This window comes from Fonsecaea multimorphosa, assembly GCF_000836435.1.
Source record: "Fonsecaea multimorphosa CBS 102226 unplaced genomic scaffold supercont1.3, whole genome shotgun sequence".
Taxonomy (NCBI): Eukaryota; Fungi; Ascomycota; class Eurotiomycetes; order Chaetothyriales; family Herpotrichiellaceae; genus Fonsecaea; species Fonsecaea multimorphosa.
Window position 1 is genome coordinate 792,287 of NW_015971637.1, and position 26,934 is coordinate 819,220.

Sequence of the window (26,934 nt, forward strand, 5' to 3'; positions counted from 1 at the left end):
ACATCGCAGGGTGCTTAGCATATAATGGCGATCAGAACCCTCGTCAAGTTACTGCATTGCGAGGGCGCTTCAGGTACATATCGGTACAGGTAGACCACATTGTTCCGGAAGCATTCAGCTTATATCCTCTGTGACCAACAAAGGAGATGATGATAATATATTGCCAATTTCTGACAACAGGCATCGATGGAGACATCGAGTAATCTCGATTCTATTCACAAGCGCCACCTCTTGTCCTCCACAGGCCTTCAATATCTGGATTCGCCAAAACATCGCCGTTCCTCTGTACTCCCTCTCATTTCCTTGTTTCTTAACCATATCCAACATCGTAACCCATCACATCATAGCTCGTCTCAATGTACTCTTGGCCTTGTTCCTGGGGAGGTAATTAGTCGGCCCAGCATGTCAATATCCTCGCTAGAGCATATAGATGCCTATATGAGAATGAGGCGCCGCTGCGTTATATTGACCTTGGTCGTTAGTGGTGAGCAGCAAGTGGAGACTCCTCGCCTTCAAAAAGCCTGCTTCTGGGTCGAAGACTTGAGCTGTCGGAATTTGCATGTTGCAGTTCTGTGCTCAATCTTCAACCATTCACTATAGACTCGCCATGAGCAGCATGTGCAAACAACAATAGCTCTGCGTTTTGCGGATTTGCCGAATTCACAACATGCGTCTCACGCCAATCTAACAAGGCTTCGTGAACCGCCTCGTCGCTGTCAATAAGAATGAAATCGCCATCCTCGTCGCGGTAGCGCAACCGAACAGATCCGGAAGCGATCGAATGATTCGTGAACCGTGCCAGCTTTGCATCGATACGATCGGCCAATGATCTGAACTGAATGTTGCTGGCGATGATCATCGAGACATAGTTCTCATCAAAGCAGACCTTAGCTTTGAGTTGGCTGGGAATATATGGATCACCATCGCTGGAAGGCGACGATACTGGAGGTGAAAAGGCTCGACCTTGTGATAGTGACGGGACATGACCAGGGCGCCTAGGATCATTGCTATAATGTGGATCAAAACTATAACCATGACCTGGCATGGCAGGCCGCGGCGCAGAGGGCAGCCCAAACTGTTGTTGATGTGGGGTGCCTCCTCGTGACGGAGGTGCGTTGCTAGGCGAATTGTTCAGACTCCTGTTTGGAGGAGCCATCTGTTTGGCCATATGAGCGGGAATAGGTGGCACGGTAGGGACATGTTCGGTGGAAGTGTACTTGCGACCTTGCTGAACCATCGGGTGCACATCAGGACTGCTGGCGGATCGCATACGAGGGGCTTGCATTCCTGGACCAGACGACTGTCCTCGACTTCGGCCGTTCGCCAGGTATGGATTCCCACTTTGACCATTGGGGTTTCGAGCCATAGCAGGGGCAGTATTTCGATGTGACTCTGTCGGGTGCATGCCGCCGCTGACTGGTGTAGTCCCTCGGTGATATCCCGCAAATGCAGATTGAGAGCTCGACCGAGCAGAGATTGTTGACCCTGGTGGCGTATCCCGGTCGATGGGAGAGAAATAGGAGCCACCGTTAAACTCTTGCGGAGACGCTGTAGGAAGTCCTCGAGTATTCAATGAAAGTGCGCCTATCTCCCCGGTAGGGACTCTCATGCGGTTAGCTGACATCTGTGGACCGCTGCCTCCACTGCCCCCCGTGGCAGAACGAGACCTCAGACTCGTACTTGAGGCATTTCTGCTCATGTTAAACTCGGAGTATCCGTTGGCATCAGTCCCACCATATGTTGTGCCGGAAAGTCTGTTATAATCCTCGTCCTCGTCCTGTGCGAGATATGGGTTTTCTAGGTTCGCTCCTTGCAGGGAAAGAAGATGGGTTTCGGAGATTCCTCTTGTCTTAGACTCCAGCATGCATGCCGACCGTTGAGTCTCGATCAAGTTGTGCCACTTCTGCAGGGTGTCGTCATTTTTGAATTTGATGTTGAACGTCTCGATCCCCGACTCGCCCTTCCACGAAATCTGTAAGGTGTAGTTTCCGGGGCTTGTCGAAGGGATAACTTGAGTGACATTGGCAAAATAGATCCGTCCTTTCAAGTTCATCTTAGGCTTGCCGCGTAGACTGAGCGCTGGTTTGTTGTTCGCCAGCCTGTTCTTCGGTTTGTTGGCATTGACGTCCTTGCACATAACCAAAATCCGGCTGAAGAGGTAGATATGATACTCTTTCTCGTCTGATCGAATGGCGCTCTCTTTCATGACATTGAACGTTCCCATCAGCAGAAGTTCACCGAGGGCGCCAATTTGCAACTGCTTCCAGTCGTCTATCCGCTCTTGCAAATCTTGAAGGGCGTCGTCTCGAGTTTCCTTGTCGATGGAAGCATCCGCCTGCATGAGCACATCTTGAATGATGGCAATCGCGCTACTCAAATCCGACTTCAATGTTGGGTCTTCTATTTGATTAAGCAGGTCCTGAGACGGTCAGCAACGATCTCTCAAGTCACTTAGATCCTACATACTTTCAGCAGGAGAGGATACTTCGTTAGCCTCTGGAATGGTTTGAGGAGAAATCCGTTGAGGATGGTCGGATTCGCAAGCATCTGTTGCGTCAAAGGGGACCTCGCGGTCGCAACCATCCTGTCCCACTCCTGTTGGCAAGTCGCTTCGCACCTCCTCTGGTTGGCAATGAATGGCTCGTATTGTCTGAAAGGATCCCTGTAGTGGACAAAGAGCCGACCCCAATTCTGTTGCTCTTCTGGCATTTCATTTTGTTGCTCGATGCGAATTAAAAATCGTTGCGCAAAGTCCAATAGATTGTTCAGGTTGAGGAAAATGTTGTGGATGGCATCACCCGTCAGGGCGCCGACTTCTTCCAGTTCCTTCTTCAACGCCTGCAAATTCTGCAAATGATGAACATACTGTCTTTCTGTCTCCACGAGTTCCCGCAAGATATACTGTCGGCGCGTCATTGTCTTTGGGGTCTGCTCTGGAGCATTGGATCCAGCGTCCACCCCATCACGTGAATCTTCGCTGTCCGTTGACGGGTGAAGTTTGCCGCTCAACTTCAACATATCCAGCACCCGGTTCACTAGTTTTGTGACTTTCACAAAGCCAGTGGTATTGTCGCTATATAGATCGGTCACAGTGAAGGTGTCAGCTGCCGGGATGTTCATCTGTTGCATGCATGATTTGATGAACAGAAATGCTGCTTCTTTGCCTACTCTGTCCGGCCGACTTGTATCGACAGTAAGGTCGCCTTCTTCTGGGTTGGAAGCATTGTAAATCGTGAGCAGCGGTAGGCCGCTTCGGAAACACTGCCACAAAGAAGACACTGGATCGGTCGAACCATCTGCCTCACGCTCTTCCATCTCCTCGAGATATGGGCGAAATCCAGGCACACCGGACAATCGCCGCCGAAGTTTGATACATATTTGGTAGAGCGATTCTCCATCTCTTACATTTATGATATTGTTTTTGTCCAACATTGGGCCATGGTCACCGTTCATGATCGGCGGAGATGCCAGCATATCCGCTGAGGCACCTCGTGTCGCTGAAAACAGGGTACGTTGTGCCTGATTCGAAGGCAAAGTTGTCAGCGCATTGATTGGGGCGAATTATCTGTTTATCGAGGACTCGAGCAGTTGATATGGCGAGAAAGAAAAAAAAGAGAACGTTTCAGGTCCGAGAGAAAGGCGAGGGAATGCCTGGAAGGCGCGTGTCGAAGTTGGGATTAGAGATTGTCAGCAAGTTCTAGGGAGCCTCGAGAGGTAAGAAGGAGCGGACCAGCGCCGAGGACGGTAACGAGGGATATCTAGGACACGATTGTCAGGTCTGTAAGACTCGCAAGGAGAAAAAGCAATGGCAGCAAGCAAGGAGGCAAATGAGAGGGATTGAACATACCACCAGCGCAGTACGAGTTGACAGATTCTTCCCCAGGTTCCACAGGTAGACAGGCGACAACGATAGGGCAGCGACAAAGCGAACGAAGGAGGCGGGATGGTACGAGGCTCGCGGTCCAGCGTTTGGTTGCTATTGTTGGCTGTTGATCAATTCAATCAATGGCGGCGGTAGCAAGGGAGAAGTGTGGTTGGTGGTTGCGGTGCAAAGAGAGCCAATCAATGGGGTGTGAGCAAGGGATGGAAGCGCGACAAGAGGGACAGCCCCCAGGGAGGATTTCCCAGATTCGATGCTGTATTACGGACAATCAAATCAATGAGATCCAAGAGACACAAACAGTCAAGTTGTGTCTCTGTGTGGTCTCTGTGTGGCGTACGTGTGATGTGCGTGTATGTGCAGACGTTGGACTGGGCTTTGGTTGTGGCGGAATTGGCTTGCTCCAGTGGGAGGGAAGGATTGAGGTGTGTGGAAGGAAACAGGAACGAGAAGCAAAGCAGAGCCCAAGCAGAACAAAAAAAAAGCTTTCGCCTTTCGAAGTAGCGAAGTAGCGAGTACCTAGTCCACAGACACCCTCACACCATTGCTGCAAGAGCATGTGGAGAAGTACTACTACTACTCGGTACTGAGTCGGTGGCAGATGCAGGTGCAGGTGCAGGTGGAAATGCAGACTTGCGGACTTGCAGACTCCAGAAGCAGGCAGACCAGATCGATACCAAACCGCAATGAGATGTGACAGACACCCACAGACATGACAGCCAGACCACCCTCTACCTAGGCAGTAGTACCTAGTACACACGAGCACAGACTTCCAGGTTCCAACGGGCTTCCAACCTCTTTTCTCTACAAGTACTACTATTGTCCTCAACGGTGTTGCCCATTCTCCTGGCTCGAGACTGCCCGTCTCCCTCCTCTCTCAGCCCCCATCACCCCCGTACTACCACTGACTCAGTAATACTTACCTAGGTATCGTACAGTAACTACTGGGAATTCCTTATCCCCAACCCCACTACTTCTCGTCTCCCTGAATACCCCTGTTCACCATTTTCCACCGGTGCTGTGCTCGAACGATTGGAAAACAATGGAACGCCCCCCAACACATCCTTGACCCGTTCCCGCGGGATGGCGCCGCCATGTTCACGTCGCCAAAACACGCCAGGCCTTGCCTAGCTAGGTACCAGATAGTGCCGCTCCTTGATCCAGTCGACAATGGCTCCGGAAAAACCGTAGTTACTAGGTAGTTGGCGCCCAGCGTTCCGGGATGCCACTCCAGCCGGGCTATCACGTTTCCATTCCCCGAGAGTGGCCATTCCCAACGACTTTACTGACATTGTGCTAGTTACTCGCGGCTAGAAATCTAGTGGCTTACCGTGCTGCAACGACTGTCGGGAACTCAGGGCCAAGCTCCTCCCTACGGAGTACCTCGTACTTGCCGCATCACCTTGCCTGACGATGCCGAACCGTTGAAAGGAGGCTGGGATTGCCGATCGAGCTGGCACGAGCGTAAATATATTACTCGTTCTCTGGACGAAGGATTCGAAGTTGGGAGCTGTGGGTTGTGGGAAACAGGCGATTGCTAACTGTTGAAGTCAAAGCCTGGTCCTGCGGTGTTTCAGTAGTCTGCGAAAGGGACAAGGTACAGAGTAGGGGGGAGTAGGTAGATGGACCTTCTGCCGTGGAAGCTGAGGCCTTGATAAGGTTACTAACTTAAGTACGAACTCTCCGTCCCAAGCGATATGGAAGAATCACGAACGTGAACTGTGTTTACTCCGTACTCGGAATCCAAGACCCCTGCCCCCAATCACGGCGCCATCTCCTCGCGCCCCCCCTACATTCGTGTTTCCGACGTGTTTCGAGCCATCCAAAAGCAGCCATGTACTAGGACAATGCTGCACCGAGTACCTCGTACGGGGTACATACTCGTGTTCCGACGAGGTACCTGCAGCCCGGACGACTGACTCGTTTTTATCCCCGCACCGAGATTCGAAGATGATCATGTATACTGCTGACAAGACTGGAAGGTGTTCAGCTCCCATGAATGGGGCATTGGTGGGATCATCCTTCGGCATCCAAAAGCCAATGGAATATTGGACTCCGATTCCCACCTCTTTGTCATCTGCATCCAAAACCCACCGATTCGGATCGGGATATAGCCGGGGCAGGGACAGGAAGACAACACCCCCGCATTGTCCCGTCACTCGTCTATTCGAGCAGTGCTTCAAGAACCTCAAATGAGGGACCAGCAAAGAACAGGACATATTAGTGCTCCATATGCGCGGACCGTCACAAAATGCCGAGGTCATGGAGGGGCGTGATCCACCGGTTATTACGACTCTGTCTTGCCCCGCGACTGAACGTGGCAGGAGGTCACCAAAGTCATAAAGTCCTTTGAGATGCATTGATAAGACCAGGCGTCCTGCCGAGAGTCCTATTCTTTAGAGTATACACTGACAAAAGAACTGCTGCTGTAACATCGTTGGCCATACAAAACATCCAACCGCGCCTTCAACCTCTCACAAGATACTCCTCACCTTTGTCCCAGGAACCAGCAAACGTCGACCGCTACCATCATGTCGTACACGGACAAGGAGTCTCTCCTCGCCCTAGGGCAGATAGACCCCGAACTGAAAGCGGTCTGTATATGAACAGAACCCTTCAATGCTTCCCTCTGACAGTGCGATACAGTTTCTCGAGAAAGCCAACCTGCCCCCGCCGGATTACAGCAATCTGGACGACTTCAAGGCCATGGTGGACAAACGGAACGCCGACGCTATGAAAATCTTGGGCTCGCCTCCGCCGGAAGTAAAGCAGACCGAGTTGGAATATCCCACGGCAGACGGTACCAAGTTGCGCGCAAAGCTTTATCAACCGACAAACCCGCCCAAGAACGGAAGCCCTCTGATCGTCATGTACCATGGTGGAGGATTCTGCATTGGCGCGCCAGAGGGTGAGGAGCAGACATGTCGCAACTTTGTCCAGGCCTTCGGTGCTGTCTGCATCTCAGCCTCGTACCGCCTTGCACCGCAGTTCAAATTTCCATACGCACCCAAAGACTCCTGGGACTGCTTAAAATGGGCGGCGGCCAACGCAAAGTCCTGGGGCGCCGATCCCTCGATCGGCTTTGTTATTGGTGGCACCTCGGCTGGAGGAAACATCACGGCGGTCCTGGCTCATGTGGCGCGAGATGAGAAACTGTCGCCTCCTTTGACCGGCCAATACCTCGCCATTCCCGCGGTGCTGCCTGCATCCAAGGTCCCAGAAAAGTATAAGGAGTATTTCCTGTCGTACGAGCAGAACCAGAATGCACCAGTCCTACCTGTTGCGGCGATAGATATGTTCATGCGCGGGTATGAACCAGATGAATCGGACGGGATCTGGTACGCTCCCTTCAACCACCCCAATGGTCACAAAGACCAGCCCCCTGCCCTGTTCCAGATTGACGGGATGGACCCGCTGAGAGATGAGGCCATCATCTACGAGCGTGTACTGCGGGAGGACTATGGGATCAAAACCAAGATGTTTGTCTACCCCGGTCAGCCGCACGGCCACTGGGGGTTCTTCCCGTTTTTGAAGGCAAGTCAACAGTTCCGTCGAGAGCAGGTCGAGGGCATGAGTTGGTTGCTGGGAAGAGAGGCCGATTTCAGCAAAGTCATCACCCAGGCTGTGGCCGCGGGTGTGTGAAGCAGAAGTGTCCCTGTGTCCGATGTTGCTTGACACAGGGGGGCACCCGTGGACTCTGTCCCAGAGTAGAACATATATCTGACCCTCATTAGACATGATCGTTCATTTCTATTCCTCGTTCTTGTGTCGTGATTTGTTCTCTTCATTTCTTTCTCTCTCTAACCTTGAATCTGATACCGTTCTTGTTGACTCCACCGACCGTCCTCGCCATCTTCGCCCGCTGTAACTCCAACTGGTCGGCCGCGGCAAAAATTTCCCGCTGCCGAGTTTTCAGGGCCTCGAGCTTTGCGCCACGCATATCCTGAAGGCGTTTCCTCCTTTTCCGCTCGGCACGCAAACGGCTCAGGGCGTCTTGTTCGGCTTGAAGGGCTTTCTTCGATTTAGGTTTCGGTGGATCGTCTTTATCGTCAGGGATCTGGGCCACTGTTGTCGCTCGAATCCCAGCATCTTGCATCGGTTGATCTGTTTCACCGCCCGAAGATTGGTCTTGTAGCACTTCCCCGTTCGATGTCCGCTTCTTCCCTCTGATGGTCCTGACACCTTCATCGTCCTCAAATGTTTTCTTCGTGGCGGGCTTCAACGTTCCGAGGGTGACGCTGTCCATACCCACCTCTTGGGTCAGTCTCTCAATCTCCCTCCTGCCTTTCGCGGCTACAGTCCTCAAATACCCAGCATCCTGTGTCTTCAACAACTTGACCGCGTCATGGCTTAACGGGACACCTTCTCTTGGTCTCTTGTTGTTCCCACCTTCATCATCCGCAGTCTGCTGCTTGGATTTGTGCTTTCCCAACCCCGCCCTCCCTTGACTGATCATGCCAAAGGCAAATTCATCTGGGTTTCTCTCCCTGGCCTTTTGTGATAGTTGGGAAAGCTTTTTCTTCTTGAGATTGTAGTCCTGCGCGCGGAGGGAGTAGTCCTTGTGTTTTTCGAGCAGGCCCCATTTTTCGCGAGAGGCGGGTTGAGCGCGTTCCTTGTGTGGACGCCGGGAGACGGCGTTGCGGAGGGAAGACATCTTCTCTTGCGGTCTCAAGAGTTCGAGATCACGAGAGAGGATGCGAGTGATTTCGAGAGTGCGGTCAGAAGTTAAAGAGCGACGATGGTGGTTTTGTCACACAAAATATTCGGAGGCGTTTGGGGAAATTTCGTGCACACTGCGAAGTCCGCATCCGTAGGTTTCTCCACACCTGCTTCTCGTGTTGGTACGGAGTAGAGCTCTCTAGATCAATTTATTTGCTCACCATCGATCATCTCATGCATATAAACCAGACTTGCCATGATCGATGAGTCGAATCCGTAAGGGCTTCGTACTCTAGTTCACATATCACATATCACACTCCAGAGCAATGGAGATGGCTTCGTCCATCATCCCTGAACCAGCACGACAGCCATCCAGCAGCAGACAGCAACCTCAAAACAACCTGCACAATCCTCTTCCTCTATCTGCCTCTCAAGAAGCCGAAGTCCGCAATCTCTATCACAAACGTGTCCGCACAAAATGCGCCGACGTGATCAAAGACTTTGCTGACTGCGCCCGCGGCCGCACCATCAGCGTCGCCTGGACCTGCAAAGAGCAGCATTTGGCCATGAACAGCTGTATGATCCAATATGCCACAAAGGCCGAGCAAGATGCCGCAAGAGAAGAGTGGTTCCAGGGCATTCTGGCCAGGAGGAGACAGAAGGAGGAGGAGCTTGCCGCCGTGGAAAGACGGAGGACGGAGGTGATTGAGTTGACGAGAAGACAAGAGGAAAAGGAGAGGGCGGAGGCAGAAAGGAAGAAGAAGGAGCTTGAAGAAAGCAAGAGAGACAAAGACGGAGACAAAAAGAAAGGAGCCTTCTGGTGGCGATGATCGATGCGCTGAGAGATCCTCGCACTGTCTAGCTCATGGAAGCGACTTCACGGCCTTCGCAGCTGCCTCGGAATGAGATATTGAGCTCGACTGACATCTGGCACATTGAGCCATGACCATAACAGACGTTTCAGCAACTCCTTCGCTATGAAATTGGACGTCAGCGAGACCAGCAGATGATGCCGTTCCACGTAACACATTTCGAAGAGAGCAGCCTACGGCACATCGTTGGAGTGCATATTGGATCTCTTTCAGTTCTTGGGTCTATATCGTCGACATCCTCCAGCAATTTCCTCACACCACAGACGGTGGAATCGATTCATTCCTCCCAGTTCCACCAGCTTGGAAGCAGAGCACAAGCTTTTCGGCTCGAGAGAATTCCCCCAGGATTGATCGATTGGTCTCTCAACGTTCAAGAAAACGAAGGGCATCCGCGAACAATCTCACCGCGACAATTTTTCGCCAGTGAGTAGCGCAACACTTTACCATCACCACAATCGTCCATAATCTCGTTCAAGTTCTTGCCGACCGGGTATCTCCATGACTTCCATTCGTTCCTCGAGCTCATCGCTGCTGTCGACCTCAGCCTCCCTCACGGCCACATCCACATCCTCATTATGCCAGTCTAATGCCTCATCTTCCCAATCCTCATCTCCATCGATCTCTGCCTGGATCTGTTTGCGCTTTGGGCGGCGGTTCTCTGCGGGGACCTGATCTTCCCATTGCTTCTCGGCCTCAATCTGGGCTTGTCTCTCTGCTTGGACGTGGGCACGATAGCGGGCCTCGAGGTCCCATCTTGCTTGGATGTGAAGGTATATCACATAAACCGTGAGAAGCCAGGTCAGAATATTGCCGATGGCAATTAAGATTTCGAAGGGCGTTGGCTCTACATTTGCCGATGCGGCTGCCTGAGATGAAGGTCGCCGGGGAGTTCCTAGCACTGTGCTCATGGTATCTTTCGGTCGGACACGTGGTGGCTCTGGCGGGGACGTCGGTGACAGTTGGATGGGAGCCGGTTCTGGAGGTTTTGATGGTGATATCAGCCAAGGTTCTAGTCGAGGGTATGGAGCCTTTCCAACCTATTTCAGAACTGCAAAGTTTGTGGTTCGCGAGTTATCGGGCAATGGGTGCGTGGATGCAAATATAAGATGTCTGAAGATGTGTGTTTGTGCACAGTCAAAATCAAGGAATTTATACAAACGCAAGCAAAGGTTCACGGTGACCCACGGAAATGCGCGGAACGGAGAGCAATCGACAGAATCACCCAGCGACGGTTCATTGTGACAATCAAGACACGCCGGGCGGTGCAACGCTCGAGCTTTAACCGCTGGTGCCGTTAGGTTTGGTTTTCTCACACAGTGAGACAAACAGACAGAGAGGCGAACCGGCAGACAGACAGGTTGCTTTTTCCCGTTTTGTCATGTTATCCTCGGAGCGGTAGCTTCTCAGCGAAGACAGTGACGATGGATGTCGCAGCGTGTGCAGGTCGTTTTGAAAAAGCGGAGCGCGGTGCTTCCTGTTTCCCTCCATTCATGAGCCCCAAACTGAGAGCTTGAGCAGTGATCCCTTCGCTGGTTTGTCCAGTGAAGGCGGCCGGGTCACCTGGATGGCGCCGGGCCACGAAGGTATATTGTCTTTGCAAAAACGAGGCATGTTGTTCAATTTTCGTCGGGTTCTGGAGTTCCAAACTGGAATTTTGCAAGGAGCATACCCTCCTGGAGTATGTGGTGATGTTAGTGGCCCCCTTAACGAGACGAAGTTGAGAGAATGACTCTCCTACCAAAACGAGGTGTGTTGTTTTGTTTTCGTCGATTAGCGGAATCACAAGTTGGGAAGTATTCAGGAGCCAGTCATCACTATTGAATGGTGGCGTGAAGGACGACGACCATTCTCGTACAAAAATTGAAGCATGTTGAGGTAGCTTCGTCGATTCACGATTCATGGGATACCTACCGATTTGGGATATTTGCATTTCACGGCGCGGTGACTACCTTCAAGACATGTGAGAGACAAGTCGTCCTCCGGACAAAAGCGAAGCGAGTTGTTCTGTGCCTTTGTCGATTCACGACACTGCCGATGTGGGAAGCTTCTAGACTGTTAGGTGGTCAAAGGGGATTTATGCAGAGGACGGCTTGTCCTCTCGCAGGAGAAACGAGGCGGGTTGATCTGGCTTCGTCGATTCGCGAAACCGCCGAATGGGGAAAGACTCAAGACTGATTGTCCTCACGCCAAAAAACGAGGCGGGTTGATTTGGCTTCGTCGGTTCACGACGTCCAAATCGAGGCGTCACAAGCGCGGCTCCCCTTGACTGTGAATGGACATCCGTCCACTGTCCGGCAAAAAAGAGAGGCGAGTTGAATTGACTTCGTCGGTTCACACGGTGAGAATTAGGAAGTTTCCAGGGCGGTCATCCAGGTGGTCCTGTCCAGGTCCGGGTCAGGCGTAAATCCCAGGAGCAAGTGCAGATGCCCTTTGACACAAGGCACATGCGAAGAAGACAAGTCCTCAGTGAAGGACTGACCTGGACTTGCTCCGGGGATATGATATGTCGTGGGAACAGTTATAAGCTAGGTTTTCGAGGACATGCGATGAGAAGAGCTTGAGAGATTCTTCTTCAGGAGTTTCTGAGGAATTGAATAAGATCACTTTGTCAAATAGCGGCATTTATCATCTTTATCCTCATCATATCATATATCTCCATAATACCCGTGCCATCTGCCGTACACGACGTACGTTATATGATATACACCGGCTCTCTACGACCCATCCCTCAGTCAATGCACCCATCCATCTCACCACTTCAACTCCTTGTCCCACACCTCGCAAAACCCTTCAACAGCCCTCACAAACATGGCCACATGTTCCTCCGTCAGCATAATGTTGAGAGCCACGAATCCTCTCGATGCGATGTAGATCCCCTGCGCCAGCATGTGGTGGTAGAAGAGGTCTTGCAAGGTGGTCGCCTCGGGGCCCGTGAATTGGATGGCCATGAGACTCCCCTTGCCCTTGATGAACATCTTGGGTGGCCGCTGGGGCATAGCGTCTGTGACGGGACTTGATGGAACGGTGGTTCCCTCCAGGATGCCGCGATTTGACAGCACGGTCTCGACTTGCGTCCTCATACGGTCGCCCAGCGCGTTCAGGTTGTTGATTGTCTCGGGATTGAGCAGGTTGCAGCCCGCGACCCCGGCGGCCATAGTGAAGCAATTGTTATTGTACGTCCCCGGATGCAGAAGCGTGCCGTCGCGCGGATCGTACAGCTTCATAATCTCCCTCCTTCCGCCAAACGCACCAAAACTCATCCCTCCCCCGACCCATTTTCCGAGCGTCATCAGGTCCGGCGTGAGGCCCGTTTGGCTGCCCAGGCCGTGGTAGTGCAGGCGCGAAGTCATGACCTCGTCAAAGATCAGTAGCGCGCCGTGCTCGGTCGCCAGCCGGCGGAGTGTGGACAGGAATTCTGGGGTTGCGGCGTAGCACCCGCCAGACCCGAGCATGGGTTCCAGCAAGATTGCAGCGAGGGAGTCCTTAGGGAGAGAATTGACCAGGGATTCAGTGCCCTGGACGTCGTTGTAGGTGGCCAAAACGAAGTCGTGAGGCAGGTTGATTGAGGTTTTGTCGGAGAGCTTGATTCCTGAAATTGTGGAACCGTGGTAGCCTGGAGTTTTGCATCAGTACAAGGCTCGCTTTCAATGACTTCGGTTCTACCTTTGTGGAAGAGGAGAATCTTTTTCTTTCCAGTGAAAGCCAGCGCCGTAGCAAGCGCCATCATGTTGGCTTCTGTCCCCGAATTGACAAACCTCACCAGCTCCATCGCTGGGAACCGCTCACAGATAATCTTTGCGAGTTCCGGCTCCAGCTTGTTGTGACCTCCATAGTTCCAGCCGCCGTGCAGTGCGGACTCCACCGCCTGTCTTATAACAGGATGGTTGTGCCCGTATATGCCTGCCGTATACTCGCCTAGGAAATCGACATAGGTGTGCCCGTCGACCGTTGTCAGATAACACTCCTTCCCGTGGTCGATGGTCAACGGGAAGGGATTTGTGTGCAGCACTGTCCGCGTGTTGCCGCCGGGCAAGTATTTGCAGGCTTCCTCATGGTATTTGAGCGATTGAGGGTTTTTGTGCTCGTATTCACCGTGAGCGTGAATAGTGGCGGCGCGGAGCGCGACCTCGCTGGGTTCTGATAAGGAACCCATGTCGATGAACAGTGAAGGGACCGGCAAAGAAATCAACGGTTCAGATTTACCTCTTGCTCACACCAGCAGTGATTTCCATCAAGGCGAAAAAGGTAGGAGAGAATACGGAGTATAGATGTGTCGAATGGTGGTCGTCCTTGACTAGGTATCAAAAAAATCTTCAATATCTTCGACCAACGCCCTGTGATCAAGTTAGATCAACCGATAAACATCGAGGTAATAGTTTCTCTGCTTTCGGTATTGGCTGATCTCCGTACCCACCCCATCTGGAGATCTCCCCAGTTCCATTGGGCGACAGACCAGCTGCTTAGGCGACAGTCAGCGATGGTAGCGAGCATTGCTAGAGGCGGGTAGAGCCAGATCCAGCCGAAAGGACAGGCGTTGGAACAGACTGTGGCGGCAAGGTAGGAGTGACGGAACTCTCCCCAGGTTGCCGTCAATTGAGGCTAGGTGACTGAAGGTTGAATGTTGTTCCTAAAGGAGGCATTAGTTGATGCGGATGACCTGAGCAGCATGAGTGCCGGTTCCATGCTGGTGACAGTTGGGCGGTGGCTTCCTGTAGCTGGTAGGTTCTTGGTGATTCAGTTAGAGAGGCACGTTCCGCCCGCAGGAAATGAGCCACGCAATCAAGGGCATTTGCATCCCAACCAGTAAACGGTGACACTGCACTGTCACTGACACGACGAGGCAAACGTTCTTTCTTTTTGTCACTGCTGGACGAATATTCCCTACACAGTCTTACCGCTCATTCATTGCCAATAAATACGGCCACAATCCTCAGCTTCTCAGCCTGAATCTCCGAGTGTATGTTTGCCGAGCTCTTACCAGGCCGTCGTTCAAGTGAGAACCTAACTCGATCTCCCCCTGCGTGCCCCGCCTCTGACCTCTCACCACCTTCTGATAGCCATCACCACAGAGCCAACCAAGTCCCAGCACCGCCGAGTCAACCATGAGCTTCTCAGCGAGACGGGTTTCGACCATGAGGTCGGCGCTGCATGCCAGCACAGATGGTCGCCGTTTCTCCGTCCATCCTGAAGATGAAAACATCTCTGCTCCACACCGAAGTCTCCGCGATCATCCGAGCCACAAACCGCATTCGGCGCTTGACACTTCAAGAGCTTCAACTGGTGTCATTTGGTGATTGAAACGCGCTCGTCTTTCCCCGCAATTTTATGTCTGACGGCGGAAAAGGACCACCGAACAAGCAGCGAAACATGGCTTTCTCGATGAGCCCGAGAAGTGGGCCAACCTCGGTCAAGGCGCCCCTGAAGTCGACGACGATATTGTGAGTGTGATCCAACGTCTCTTCGGCTTTCCTGATACGTTCCGTGGCTACATCAAGCCATGTCGTGGAGTTCTAGCATGCAGACTGCGATTGCCAGAATACTGATATCTTTATGACCACAGGAAGGCTGCTTTCCTCGCCCAACTTCAATCCCGCTGACTAACAATGGACGAGAATATGGGCCAACAGCCGGTATTAAGCCTCTTCGGGCGGCCGTGGCGAAGCTGTACAGTGCGTTATCTCTGTCAGATGTTTTCGGTTCAAGGTTTCTGTTACGGGCAGAAGTCTTCCCTCAAATCAGTCTTCTAGTGAAGCTAACCTGAAGATACTCAGACGACAACTACCGTGCGGGCAAGGAGAGCCAATACTCGTGGGAGAACGTCTGCATTGTACCAGGAGGAAGAGCTGGGTTGATCAGAATCGCTGCTGTGCTGGGCAATGCGTATCTCGGCTTCTTCATCCCTGATTATACCGCATACAACGAGGTAACGATGTCAAGCGGACGTTGATTCTATGCAGTATGGACTAACATGTTCTCACAGATGTTGTCCCTGTTTCGTAACTTTGTAGCCATACCCACCCCTCTCTCTGAAGCTGATGGATACCATATGTAAGTGTGCTGGGGAAAAGGTTGTCTCTATTACAAGAGCTATCTCAAAGTAACAACGGTTCAGCCATGTCGACAAGATCGCCGACGAGCTGGCGCGCGGTACCAGTGTCATCTTGACCTCGAATCCTCGCAACCCAACTGGTCACGCTCTGGATCCTGAAGAGCTTGCCCTGATCCAAGACATTTGTCGGGACAGAGCAACATTGATCTTTGATGAGTTCTACGCTGGTTACAGGTAATGTTTCTTGAATCTTGCACCCTGCATAGAAGACACCTCCCTCTGGTTTCTGTCTCCTCCAAGGTGTATTTCCATCACTGATGAATGGTAGATACGACACAAACTGCGACGGCAGTACCATTTCTGCTGCTTCCAACGTCGTAAGTGCTACTCTTGATCTACACTCGACAGTGATTTCGGGCAAATTGACTGAAGGCGATCGATAGATTGACGTTGATCGAGACGACGTGATCTTGATTGACGGTCTCACAAAACGCTTCAGACTCCCGTAAGTCTCCCGAGTGAACACGGCTTGAACACTGCAACGCTCTGTCTTGCCCGAGCCCGCTTTTCAGCGCTAACGTCAAAGCCAGAGGGTGGCGCGTCGCTTGGATTGTTGGTCCGAAGGAATTTATCAAGGCGCTCGGCTCATGTGGCAGCTATCTCGATGGTGGCTGCAACGTACCATTTCAGGAGGCTGCCGTTTCCATGCTCGACCCTCGTAAGTCTGCTTTCTGCCACGTCCCGAGACGAGAGAGTGTGACCCAAGGCTTTCGTCTTGGACTGAACCGACGACATTGCTAATATGTCTGGCACAAAAGCGAAAGTCAAGGCTGAAATGAAAGCTCTTCAAAGTCACTTCAAGATGAAGCGAGATTACGTCCTCAAGAGACTTCAAGAGATTGGATTCAGATGGGGTGAACAGAACGTGCCACAATCGACTTTTTACATATGGTTGGATTTGACGTCGCTGGAGCCTCCCTTGCCAAAGAACAGTCCCATTGACATCTCCAATGGACTTGCATTCTTTGACGCACTGGTACGATCCCTACATTTCGTGGACGTTGTTTCCATCCTGGCAAAGTTACTCCTGTGATGGTTGTCCTTGTCGGTACAGGCTAACGAATATCGGCAGCTCCAAGAGAAAACCATCGTTGTTCCGGGAATCTTCTTTGACCTCAATCCAGTAAAGAGACGCGACCTTTTCGATAGTCCTTGCCATCACTTTGTCCGCGTGAGCTATGGTCCCAAACTTGAGCAACTGAAGATGGGCATGGATGGTATCGAGAGGGTGGTCAAGCGTGCAAGGGGCGAGTTCGGATTCAGTGACACTGCGATCCAGGATGAGCCTGAGAGCAAGAGTCCTCGCAGCCCGATTCAGTTCTGGAAGGGACAAGGACAGGGCGAGCATCTGCCATCGCGATGATTCATTGGGTGAGACGAGAAAGGAAGTGGTTCTAGGGGGGTGGTACATTTAGAGGTACAGCTATGAGCCACAGAGATGCCATGGTTCTCTCTCCCAACGCCCTTTGTCCAGAACTAGCTTCTGCCATAACACATTTATGGATGGTTTGATTAACAGACATGAAAAATTGAAAAACTTGCTCAAACAGGACTTCATTATCTCCCTCCTTTTTCGTCCATTTCCCGTCATAATTTGGTAAGCCCGCCGGCGTCAGGCAACTCGGGCAGCTTGGGAAGCTTTGGTAATTTGGGGACTTTGGGTAACAATTTTGGTAGCTTCGGTGTGACTTTGGGCAGCTTGACTTTTGGGAGCGACAAATCAAGCCCTGAGGATCAATTCCTTTCGTTAGCCTTTAGCTGCAAAGTTTCCACAACATTAGAGATAGGGGGCTAGGTTACTCACAGGAGTGCTAATGTCAGATCGCCGTGGATGCTGGCCTTGAGTTCGATTTCAATGTCGAGGTTCAACTCCAGGCGGAGTTTCAAGCCACTGGTTTTCGAGTTCAACAGTCAGCAAAAACTCCGTAATATATTTTCACACATGGGTATGGGATTCGGGGAAGAGGAGAAAAACGTACTCTTGATCCATGGGATCTTTGCCGCTGCTATCCTTTGAGTCGATGGGTTGGGCGGTTTCCAGCGGTTGGGACGGCGGAGGGCCTCGCCAGGGGATTTCGCCCCGGATCATGCGCGCGTATGTCACGGGTCCTTGCATGGATTGCGAGGGCGGCTTGATCCTCTCGAATGGTTGGAACTCTGTCAGATCTCGCTGTGGCCGCTGTTGTTAGTATTTTTATGCTCTCTTGCTACACCGGATATGCCTGCCTTCTCAGCAAGCAAGGAGGGGAACTTACAGGGTCCGGGTTCTGTAGCCACTGCGGGTTCTGTTGCTGTTCACTCGGATGCTGCTCTGTCTGCTGAGCCCGTCTTGCGACTTGTTGTTGCTGCTGTTGCTGCTGTTGCTGTTGGGGTTCGGCACCCTCGTCGATCGACGCCATCGAACTCGCATTGGCGTTCCCAGCCTGGGCTCGGGCCTGAGCTTGCCTCTGTCGTTGGTTCTGTCGTCTCCGTCGTCGGGATTGAGATCTTGATCGCGACTCGTATCCCTGGTCGTCCGCGCTCTCCGTCTCGTCAGAGTTGCTGCGGTCTAGACCCGGCCGACTTGGCTTCTTGCCCCCAGGTGTTTGCTCCGGCGTGGGTGTTTGCTGTGGCTCCGACATGGTGGTGGTGGTGGCGGCCACAGGGTGATGATGGGAGAGTCAGAGGGAGGAGTTCAAGGAGGGAAAGAGAGAGAGAGAGAGAGAGACTTTGGAAGTATATGGGAGAGGGATAGGGACGGTGTGTATTCAAGAGGGGGGAAAGGAGTGGTAGAATAGATTAGAGCCCCCCAAAAAGAAACTTGGTACGCGTGAGCAAGGAGGTGGTTTCAAACGGAGAGGGGAGGGACCAGGTCGGGAAAAAAGGTATTCGGGGAAAAAGAAGTGCTTGCAACAACGACATCATCGGTGACCAGGGGGGTTGCCATCAGGGTCTGAATGTTCCCCAGACCCGGTTCTGCAGCGTCCAACCCTTCTTCCCCTTCATCTCTTTGGGCTGCTTGCGGGTTGCATGAAAAAAGCGGCGGGACTGCCTGCGCCATTGATCGACGATGCTGGGTGATCCGATCTTCTACGCTTGACCAAGATTTTGGGCAGAGAGGCTGGAGACATGGATCAAGACTTGCAAGGCTCAGAGTCTGCGAATGCGGAACTTGGAACAATCCTGGTCGGTGGATTCTGATGACATGTGGCGTCAGAGCCGCTATTGGCTTATGAGTTGCCAAGACGTAACGTGGAAGCGGGGGGCCGATTGTGGCGCTCAATGTGGCGTCCCCACCAACAACTTGAAGTCCAACGGGAATCCTGCAGGATGACGCAAGGCTTTCTTCTTGACTTTGACTTTGTGCGATCGTCCGTCTTCGATCACCATCGCTTTTTCCCATCTTCGGGGGTGTCTTGAGAAACGGAAATGGCAGAAAGGAACCTAGTTATGAAGTAGTCCTGCTACTCCGCAAAGTAAAGATTGACCGGGACTTGCTTCAGCACGGAACCACTCACGGGCTGAGGAGCAACACACACAAGCAATTGATGATCTGTGCATCTGCAACCAAGAGGGCTGCGCTGAGGTGCAAATACGATCTCCACACGCACTGCTGACCCCTAAATCGCCGATTGAAGAAAAGAGTCGGTGTCAATTGAGGTTGTTCCCTTTCCTACTTTTGATACCTAGCGACCTACCTAGATGGTTTCCTCTCTCTGTGATCCTGCCATGATCCCTGCTCCACAACAGCCACAATGCCCGGAAGAGGGATCCCTCTTTTGCGGCCATTGGCTTGCCAACGTGGTCGAAACCTGGTTTCAATGCCACAACCGACTCCCCTCTGTCGATCCTGTCGCCGATCTGTGGCGTTGCATGCCACCACCTCGCTCAAAAGCAGCAGCAATCGACGTCATGAGCTTGCGTGGAGAGGCACGAGCCATGTAAGTCACTACTCAAGTCGTCTGCCTCCTGACGTCTGTTGTGGGGTTTTTGGTACTACAATTGCAGCGACTTGTTGCCAACCTTGATTTCCCCATTCCAAACTGGAGCAATAAGCAACCTGGTCGTCATACGTCGGGAAGAGAGGCCCTCTTTTTTTTTGGTCCGTATACTCCTCCTTCTTCAATCCTCCCCCCTTGCACATCTCCCTTCTTCCTCAATCTCCTCAGCATGTCGTCCGAACAAGAGACGAAGAGCACCGAAGAAACCCAAATCGGCGGAAACCTCGACGCTGCTGGCTCTGCTTCAGGCGCGGCCAACCTCGGAGCAAACGCTTCCTCCAAGAAGTCGGAAGAGAGACGAAAGCCCAAGAAGCTCGGCCAGAAAGGTCAAGCAAACGGCGAAGGCGAAGCAGACGGTCAACCGGACGAATCTCCAACAACACCACAACCCAAGATGGACTCGCAGGCAGCGTCGTCAGCCCGCTCCGGGTCCCGACGAGGCAGTCGCGGTCGCGGTCGAGACTCGAGTGAGCCCCCCAGTGACGCCGACAGCGCATATCGAAGCGACGTCTCTCAGAAAGGCGGACGACGGAACCGAAACCGGAACAGAGGCAAGGCCCAGGCCCAGACACAGGCCCAGACCCAACAACAGCAGGGAGGAAAGGGCGGCGGCCTCCTCGGCGGCGGCGGCGGGCCGCTCGATGCGGTTGACGAGGTTGGCGACACCGTGAACGGCGTCGTCGACGGCGCCGGAAATCTCGTCAACGACACTGTCGGCAAGACCTTGAGCAAACCCCACGAGGCCCTCGGAGGTCTGCTCCACAGCAAAGGGGGCAAGGAAGGCGAAGAGGAAGGCGGAGACGAAGGTGAAAATGAGCAATTGAGATTACGACTCGACCTCAACCTCGACATCGAGGTCCAACTCAAGGCCAAGATCCATGGCGATTTGACTCTGGGCTTATTGTCAGTCATGTCACCAATCCGCTGCGCGAATGCTAACGTCTCACAGGAACTAGTGCATGAATCCCCGATTCGACACCGTCCTTTCACCACCCTCCATCCAATATACCTCTCACCCACACCTTTACAACCACAGCCAGTACAGATCAAACCAGCAGGCACAAGAGTTGTGGGGGCCGCTCGAGCAAGGGCCCATTGGTTCATTGCTTTGTTGTGTTTTTGCTCAATCGTGATTCCGAGATCAGTGTCATGGCGTCCAGTTGTTTTTTCCCAATCTACCATGGACGGCGAGATAGGGTGTTTCTGTGTATGTAATAAAAGAATGACGACCGTATCATGTAGAGAGAGTTCTGAATGTGTTTTACCTCACGTAAAGCCGAGATTTTGCATATATCTACTAGCCACCATACCCCATCCCCTCCCCTCCCTCAGGGGTGGTGGGGTGTGACAGAGAAAAAGGAACCTGTATGAGAGCTCGTTGCCGAGGCGAGGAGAATATTCTCGCGCCTTATAAGCAATCTTGCACGACTCAAAGGTCAATCAAGGCCCCAAGAGCACCCCCAAATGTCAAACTTCGCTCCCGTGCTGGGTTAACATGCCCTCCGTGTTGGAACTGCCATATGAGAAGCTTGACCCGAGCCTCTTTCAAAGGACCTTGCGGGATATTCCGCAACCATTTGTTGATTTCCGTCCGCCTTTGTAAAGTTGTAGGTCTATCTTCGCTCGGGTCGTATCGCCTCAAGAACGGGAGACTCGCGGCACGCTTCAATTTCTTGCGCGAAGCTCTGCTAAACCAATGATCACGTCTCACTCGCCCCAGCATATCCGGTGGCTTTTGCAACATGTCGAAGCTCCAACTTCGCTTGATACGATGACTGGTGGAGAAGATTGAGATCATGAAGAACCTGAGCCGCTGGAAGTTGTTGTAAGCGGTGCCGTCGGTGCTGCTAAGAACACGAGCAAGAACCTTGATGGTGGTGAGAATGCCGATAACGAAAGGTATAAGTTGCCCGGTCGACCCAATGTCGTACGATCCCTCGACAGAATTCCAGAAGATGGTCAACTCGATTCCGATGATGGAGAACACGTAGTAAACAGCCAAAACTACCAGATACGTGGCCCACTTTGCCGATATCCTGTTCTCTTGAGATCTGAAGGGCAGAGTGCCTGCCCTCCTTACTCCGGGTTCCGACATGGTGCCGCGTTGCCTGATCCTGGTCCATTTCCCAGCAAGCTTGTCCATGACTGGCATGTATCCAGAGATTGGCCGCAGAGCAGAGTACTCCATTAATCGCTTCAGGGCTCTCCAGTTCAAGACTGATCTGCGCATCTTGCGAGTGAACCGGAGCACCTTCTGGACCGGGTGAGGGTCTCGAAATATGTCATACACTGAGGCGATGATCGAATGAAGAATCCATCCCAAAGCTCCCGGAAGACAGATGGCGTAGACAACGACCACAAGACCAATACCTATGGCTAAGCCCAATGCCACGCTAGCAACGTAGAAAACAGCACAAGCCAACAGCCATGTTTGTGGCATTAGCATGATGGCGACAGATGTGAACTTGTAGAACCCCTGGAGGCGACCATTTGCTGTAAGTTTCGCAAAGAAGAATGCATACGTCGGGCAGGGATTATCTTGCTGGAAGTAGCCGACTCCTCGAAACCAGAACCAGGCATTGTAAGTTGAGACCAGACCAGCCACGAGAATTCTGAAACCCAAGGCTGAGGGCGTCGTTATGAGTGCAGCCAGCTTCTTGGCCTCCTTTGCTCGTTTGTACTCTTCTGTGAGATGAGCTAGCGAAAAGCCACAAACAATGATAAGCCAGATCATGCGAAGCATGATTACAACGTCCACCAACTCAATGGACCGAGATGGCGTGCTCTTCAATACCGCAACAAAAGTTGCCAGCAGTAGGATAGCATTGCTGTCGTGCGCATCATAAAGCGCATCTGAGGAATCCGGGTCGATCATGAACAACATGGTGGAAAAGATCTGCAGATAGATACCCAGACGGATTCCGAGCCCGTAGAAGTCAGCATTGCCAGGATGGTCGCATGATGTTGGTTGAAGAGACTTGATAGCCACTCCTGGAAACAGCCTCCCCTTTGGTATGGGCGCCGATGTCGTCAAGACCGAAATCGCGGTCAGTAAAGCCAGGTGTTTCTGCGTGAGCTTGGAGAATGCCATCTCTGGCATCACTTTGTCTCGTGTTGTGAAGCTCATGATGTACCTTCAGCGAGCACTTTGGCCTTAGAAATTGAAAGCGACGATTGAAGAAAGCGGACGGTCGCGTGTGCGGCTGAGAAGGCGGTGCGTGCCACCACACATTTTGAACTAATGATCTCCGATGGACGCCACGGCTACTTCAAACCACCAAGCCGGAATCTAGAATTGGCCACTGCCTTGGTCGCGAATAGGATGGCCTTGGCAGACGCCGGTGCATACTGCACAGCATCGCCCTGAGTGGCAGAGAGAGTTCTCGAAGGCCGTATGAATCACTTATTGGAATGAAAATATCATCATGAAATAGCTCTCCAGGAGCTGAAGTCGTCCAAAGCCGGCCTGAGTCCTTAGCGGAGGGACAGGACAGACGGCGGACATTCTGCGAACAATACAACAAGAAAGTGGAACAGACTGTTGGGTCCTTGTTGACACTATTGTGGTAGGGTGAAGTTAGAATCGGGGGAAACTACGAGTAGTAATAGATAACAGCCTTGATGCAAGAGCGGACCTCACTGCTTGGACTTCCCCTAGTATCTGCTCGCGGTCCACCCCGTGTCCGGCGTAGGGTGATGCCGCCCTGTGATCCCGGCGGCGTGAGCCGGCGTGAACGGTCACTCGTGTCTCGCCATTCGTGGGGGCCACCGTAGGCGCTATATCCATTGGCCGACTGGAAGTACTGGCCGGGCTACCCACATAGCTAATTAAGAGGGATACTCTATACTTAAAAGCGGGCATTGCTGATTACACCCATCATCTGATATATCGACGAGCAAGGCCTTTACTGTCTCGGTTATCCCAGCATGGCGAGTGAGGTATCTGGTCGTTTCGGTCTCGCTCGTAAGAGCGGTCCATGGACCATAGCACACCGGCTCTTAACGATGTCTAAGCGCGATCTGCGAAGCTTTTCGATATGCTTCCGGATACCTAGGTCTTGATGCACACCTTGAAGGAGACCACATACATACATACATACATACATACATACATGCATACATACATACATACATACATACATACATGCATACATACATGCATACATACATACATACATACATACATACATGCATACATACATACATACATACATAACAATTTGTTCAGTAGTTTATGTTGTCCTGTGGAGTCAGCGAGCAACAAAGATCTCCTCATTGAAACTACTTTTCGATACAAACTTAACACTTCAGGAAGAAAGTGGCGTGAATGTCGACCAGGCAAGAGCGAAATCCTGCTCCTGACCAGCCAGGATTTTCTGTGCATGCACTTTCACACGGAGGGTGCCTTTAGGCAAAGTACTGAGGATGATCTGCTCAACATTGTTCTCTGTGTCGGGATCATTGACCGATCCTTCATTGCCATATCTGGTCTCATTCGTGATAGCGTCGATGACGATGAGATTGAGATTGTTCTGGATCCTCAACCTCCCGATGTCATTGTAGACCATGGTGATCTTGAAGTGAGAATTGGGATCATTGGCATCAGCGAGTGACAGCACGAATTCGCATTCATCATCCTGCTTGAGATGGTCGCCGATGAGCGTGCCTCCTGATAGAGGCAAAGTTGTGTCCAATCGAATATCCTTGGCCGTTGCTGGTGGCGACTGTAGCATTGCAGCTGATGCGTGCAGATTAACTCGGCCATGTCCTTGCGCGTTAATGTCAACATCAGGGAGCTTGTCTGCTCCGTTCAGGATGACGGCTTTGAGAAGAGCAGCCGGTGCTTTCGTGCACCCCTTGCTGTGTAAGATCTCGCGCAGAACTGCCGCACATCCAGCCACCAGTGGTGCTGCCATGCTGGTACCCGAGTCCGGCCACCAGCTAACTTCCTTTGCGTCCGGGCAGGTCGCCAAAAACCGGCTTTGTTTCGAGGCTCTGGATTTTGCAGAGTATACGCTGAACCCAGGCGCGACCACATCGGGCTTCAGTCGTTTTTCTTTGGTTGGACCACGACTGCTCTTGGGCCAAATCGCACTTGGTATGGTATCAGGTACGTCCTTGTCCATAGAATGTCTCGTAGAGCCAGAAGCTCCAACTGTGATACAATTCTTGGCTGCGGCTTCGGGACCAATACTTGGGCCCCCTTCAGCTTCGACATTGTAATTGCCTGCCGAAAAGCAGACAAGCATCTCAGGGTTATTGCGGACAAAATCATCAATCGCTGTGGCTGTAGCGGCGTAGTCCAACTGCCCTCTTTTCTTGTCAAATGGTACCCCCCAGGAGTTGGAATGTATCCGAGAATTTGCAGAGTACGACTGTTTGAATAAATCGGAAGGAAGTATAGGCGGCTTGACCTTCCGCTTCGTGTCCAACAAGGACTGAACTATGAGGCTTGCCTCTTTAGCAACACCACCAATGATGCCTTTGTCAGTCTCGAAATCTTGTCCCAATACAATGCCGCAGACATGTGTGCCGTGTCCATCAGGATCATTGACCTTCTGCTGATCTGAAAGAGCTTCCTTGGACCGCCCGAAGGACACCAGCTGCATTACCTTCCCAGTAAATGCGGGATGGCAATCTTCTGTACTACCAATGTCGAAGCCAGAGTCCGCGACAGTGACAATCTGGCCCTTGCCACCAAATGCAAGCCCTTCCACCTGAACGTTATCAGCATGGACGACCTGCCTTGCTTCATCATCGTATAATACTGGTTGCAAGACTTCTTCAATGATGCGTACCCTGTCGTCCTTTGCAATGTCCACGAGTTGACTTAGTTTTGCTGTTAGTCGTATCTTACCAGGCACAATTTCCATCTCATCCCTTGAGATCTGCGTCTTGCTTACGATAGTGCTGGCTAAAGACTCGATATCTTGGTCGTTCACTTCTTCGTGCACTTGCACATCAATCTCAACCTCAGGCTCGGTACTATCTGTCAATTGTGTCGAGTCATCGGGAGATGAGAGCAAAAGATTTGGGTCTTCGACCACGGCTTCCAAGCTTGCAGGAATTTTGTACAAATTGCGATAGACGTCGACTTGCCGGACAAATTCCTTTTGACGTATCGGCAACAGATCATCAGGATCGTAATAGCAAAGGAAATTGTTGTCCCCAAGGTCTTCAACAATTACTACTCCGAGAGCCTGCAACTCGTCTTCTTCTGCAATGCTCAGGATGTGACGAACCGTGACAATGATATGCTTCGTGTTCCGAGCGTCACGCGCATAAAATTCCAGAGGATTGATTGTTCGACCGTTGACTTCGACAGGTGCGGCATCGGCAGGAGGTGTTATCGAAGACATGGTATCACAAGGTAAGTCTGTTCAGAGAGGCCCTGCTTGATGCGTTAGCTGGGTAGCTCACCATCTGAGGAGTTGATTTTCAAAGTGTCGAGTATATCGAGGATCACCGACTTTGTGATGCGGACCCATACAGCTCATGAAAGTTGCGGCTGGCACTGGGTTTGAGTTCATCAGCGTCGCCAAAGGCATGGGACGTAACTGCTCAGCTAGCCACAGATGATGTTTAAGTCCAATCGACAATCGAAGTCCGAGAGGAAAGGTCTGGGCCCAGAGGAGCATCATGCTGGGAACTCTCTGATATTCTGGCTCGCTGATTCAGAGGAGAATTGTCCACATGGGGAAAGATTTTGACGCTTTGTTGAGCGATATCAATGATATAGTGGGTCCGACTGAAGGTTATTCTCACGTATCGCATTGCATCTCGTCACATCACGAGGGAGGAAAACGCTTGTGGCACAGATCGATGAGTCCGACAACAAAAGCCATAATGAAGCGTACGTAAATGAGTACATGGAAACACAATGCTACAAACAAGAGACCATTTTCTCTCCTGCATCGCATCGCGACCTCGGCTCCAGTCTGCCATGCCCTGCATCGACCCCTCTCATCTGTATCTCAGCTACGCCACATTCTAAAAGGCCCAAAACCTTCCTCTCAGCTGAACTTCGGCTGCATCTCAATCTGCATCAATAACCCTCGCTCGACTACACTGTAGGCCAGACCGATCTCGAGCACTCCAGAACTGCCAGGCGCGCCACTATCAGCTGCGCCGTATGCTTTCGGTGAAAGTAAAAATCCGGGTTGGCAACGATCCTAGCCATGACTTTGAGAATTGATGACGAGCCGTCTTGTATAAAAAGGGAAAACAAGCGACAACGGTCTTTCTCAGCATGTAGGCGAAGGAATTGAGAATGGAAACCAGCTTGACAAGCTAACTAGCTGCTCTTATTTCAAAGAGTCCTGGTCTTGGCATGCCCCTTGTGCTTGTTGCCTGCCATTTAGACTTCGCCTCGTCCAACCCAGGCACTGACTTCGAATTTGACATTGCTGCACGAAAGACAAAGACGACACTTTC

The 26,934-nt window shown here is 51.9% G+C and overlaps 11 protein-coding genes across 11 annotated transcripts; 4 read left to right on the forward strand and 7 right to left on the reverse strand.

The window, feature by feature from the left end:
- Window positions 1–583: 583 nt before the first annotated feature.
- On the reverse strand, window positions 584–3,474 carry Z520_02076 (uncharacterized protein; the record flags this gene model as incomplete). The annotated part of the gene is made up of 2 exons (XM_016772590.1): window positions 584–2,419; window positions 2,467–3,474. The coding sequence occupies 2 exons, from the start codon at window positions 3,472–3,474 to the stop codon at window positions 584–586; spliced, it is 2,844 nt and encodes a 947-aa protein (XP_016636060.1).
- Window positions 3,475–6,411: 2,937 nt separating this feature from the next.
- On the forward strand, window positions 6,412–7,522 carry Z520_02077 (uncharacterized protein; the record flags this gene model as incomplete). The annotated part of the gene is made up of 2 exons (XM_016772591.1): window positions 6,412–6,474; window positions 6,527–7,522. 2 exons carry the CDS (start codon window positions 6,412–6,414, stop codon window positions 7,520–7,522), a joined length of 1,059 nt encoding a protein of 352 aa, XP_016636061.1.
- A 142-nt stretch (window positions 7,523–7,664) lies between these two features.
- On the reverse strand, window positions 7,665–8,534 carry Z520_02078 (uncharacterized protein; the record flags this gene model as incomplete). Its single annotated transcript, XM_016772592.1, has 1 exon — window positions 7,665–8,534. One exon carries the CDS (start codon window positions 8,532–8,534, stop codon window positions 7,665–7,667), a length of 870 nt encoding a protein of 289 aa, XP_016636062.1.
- A 331-nt stretch (window positions 8,535–8,865) lies between these two features.
- Window positions 8,866–9,369, forward strand: Z520_02079 (uncharacterized protein; the record flags this gene model as incomplete). The annotated part of the gene is made up of 1 exon (XM_016772593.1): window positions 8,866–9,369. The coding sequence occupies one exon, from the start codon at window positions 8,866–8,868 to the stop codon at window positions 9,367–9,369; it is 504 nt and encodes a 167-aa protein (XP_016636063.1).
- Window positions 9,370–9,857: 488 nt separating this feature from the next.
- On the reverse strand, window positions 9,858–10,319 carry Z520_02080 (uncharacterized protein; the record flags this gene model as incomplete). Its single annotated transcript, XM_016772594.1, has 1 exon — window positions 9,858–10,319. The coding sequence occupies one exon, from the start codon at window positions 10,317–10,319 to the stop codon at window positions 9,858–9,860; it is 462 nt and encodes a 153-aa protein (XP_016636064.1).
- A 1,842-nt stretch (window positions 10,320–12,161) lies between these two features.
- Z520_02081 (uncharacterized protein) lies at window positions 12,162–13,564 on the reverse strand (the record flags this gene model as incomplete). The annotated part of the gene is made up of 2 exons (XM_016772595.1): window positions 12,162–13,024; window positions 13,075–13,564. 2 exons carry the CDS (start codon window positions 13,562–13,564, stop codon window positions 12,162–12,164), a joined length of 1,353 nt encoding a protein of 450 aa, XP_016636065.1.
- Window positions 13,565–14,513: 949 nt separating this feature from the next.
- Z520_02082 (uncharacterized protein) lies at window positions 14,514–16,883 on the forward strand (the record flags this gene model as incomplete). The annotated part of the gene is made up of 11 exons (XM_016772596.1): window positions 14,514–14,701; window positions 14,756–14,849; window positions 14,972–15,080; window positions 15,183–15,334; window positions 15,392–15,459; window positions 15,524–15,694; window positions 15,789–15,837; window positions 15,904–15,965; window positions 16,051–16,178; window positions 16,279–16,496; window positions 16,593–16,883. 11 exons carry the CDS (start codon window positions 14,514–14,516, stop codon window positions 16,881–16,883), a joined length of 1,530 nt encoding a protein of 509 aa, XP_016636066.1.
- A 437-nt stretch (window positions 16,884–17,320) lies between these two features.
- Z520_02083 (uncharacterized protein) lies at window positions 17,321–18,141 on the reverse strand (the record flags this gene model as incomplete). Its single annotated transcript, XM_016772597.1, has 3 exons — window positions 17,321–17,411; window positions 17,500–17,690; window positions 17,776–18,141. The coding sequence occupies 3 exons, from the start codon at window positions 18,139–18,141 to the stop codon at window positions 17,321–17,323; spliced, it is 648 nt and encodes a 215-aa protein (XP_016636067.1).
- Window positions 18,142–19,669: 1,528 nt separating this feature from the next.
- Window positions 19,670–20,456, forward strand: Z520_02084 (uncharacterized protein; the record flags this gene model as incomplete). The annotated part of the gene is made up of 2 exons (XM_016772598.1): window positions 19,670–20,403; window positions 20,450–20,456. The coding sequence occupies 2 exons, from the start codon at window positions 19,670–19,672 to the stop codon at window positions 20,454–20,456; spliced, it is 741 nt and encodes a 246-aa protein (XP_016636068.1).
- Window positions 20,457–20,929: 473 nt separating this feature from the next.
- Window positions 20,930–22,627, reverse strand: Z520_02085 (uncharacterized protein; the record flags this gene model as incomplete). The annotated part of the gene is made up of 1 exon (XM_016772599.1): window positions 20,930–22,627. The coding sequence occupies one exon, from the start codon at window positions 22,625–22,627 to the stop codon at window positions 20,930–20,932; it is 1,698 nt and encodes a 565-aa protein (XP_016636069.1).
- Window positions 22,628–23,807: 1,180 nt separating this feature from the next.
- Window positions 23,808–25,859, reverse strand: Z520_02086 (uncharacterized protein; the record flags this gene model as incomplete). The annotated part of the gene is made up of 1 exon (XM_016772600.1): window positions 23,808–25,859. The coding sequence occupies one exon, from the start codon at window positions 25,857–25,859 to the stop codon at window positions 23,808–23,810; it is 2,052 nt and encodes a 683-aa protein (XP_016636070.1).
- Between the last annotated feature and the right edge of the window lie 1,075 nt (window positions 25,860–26,934).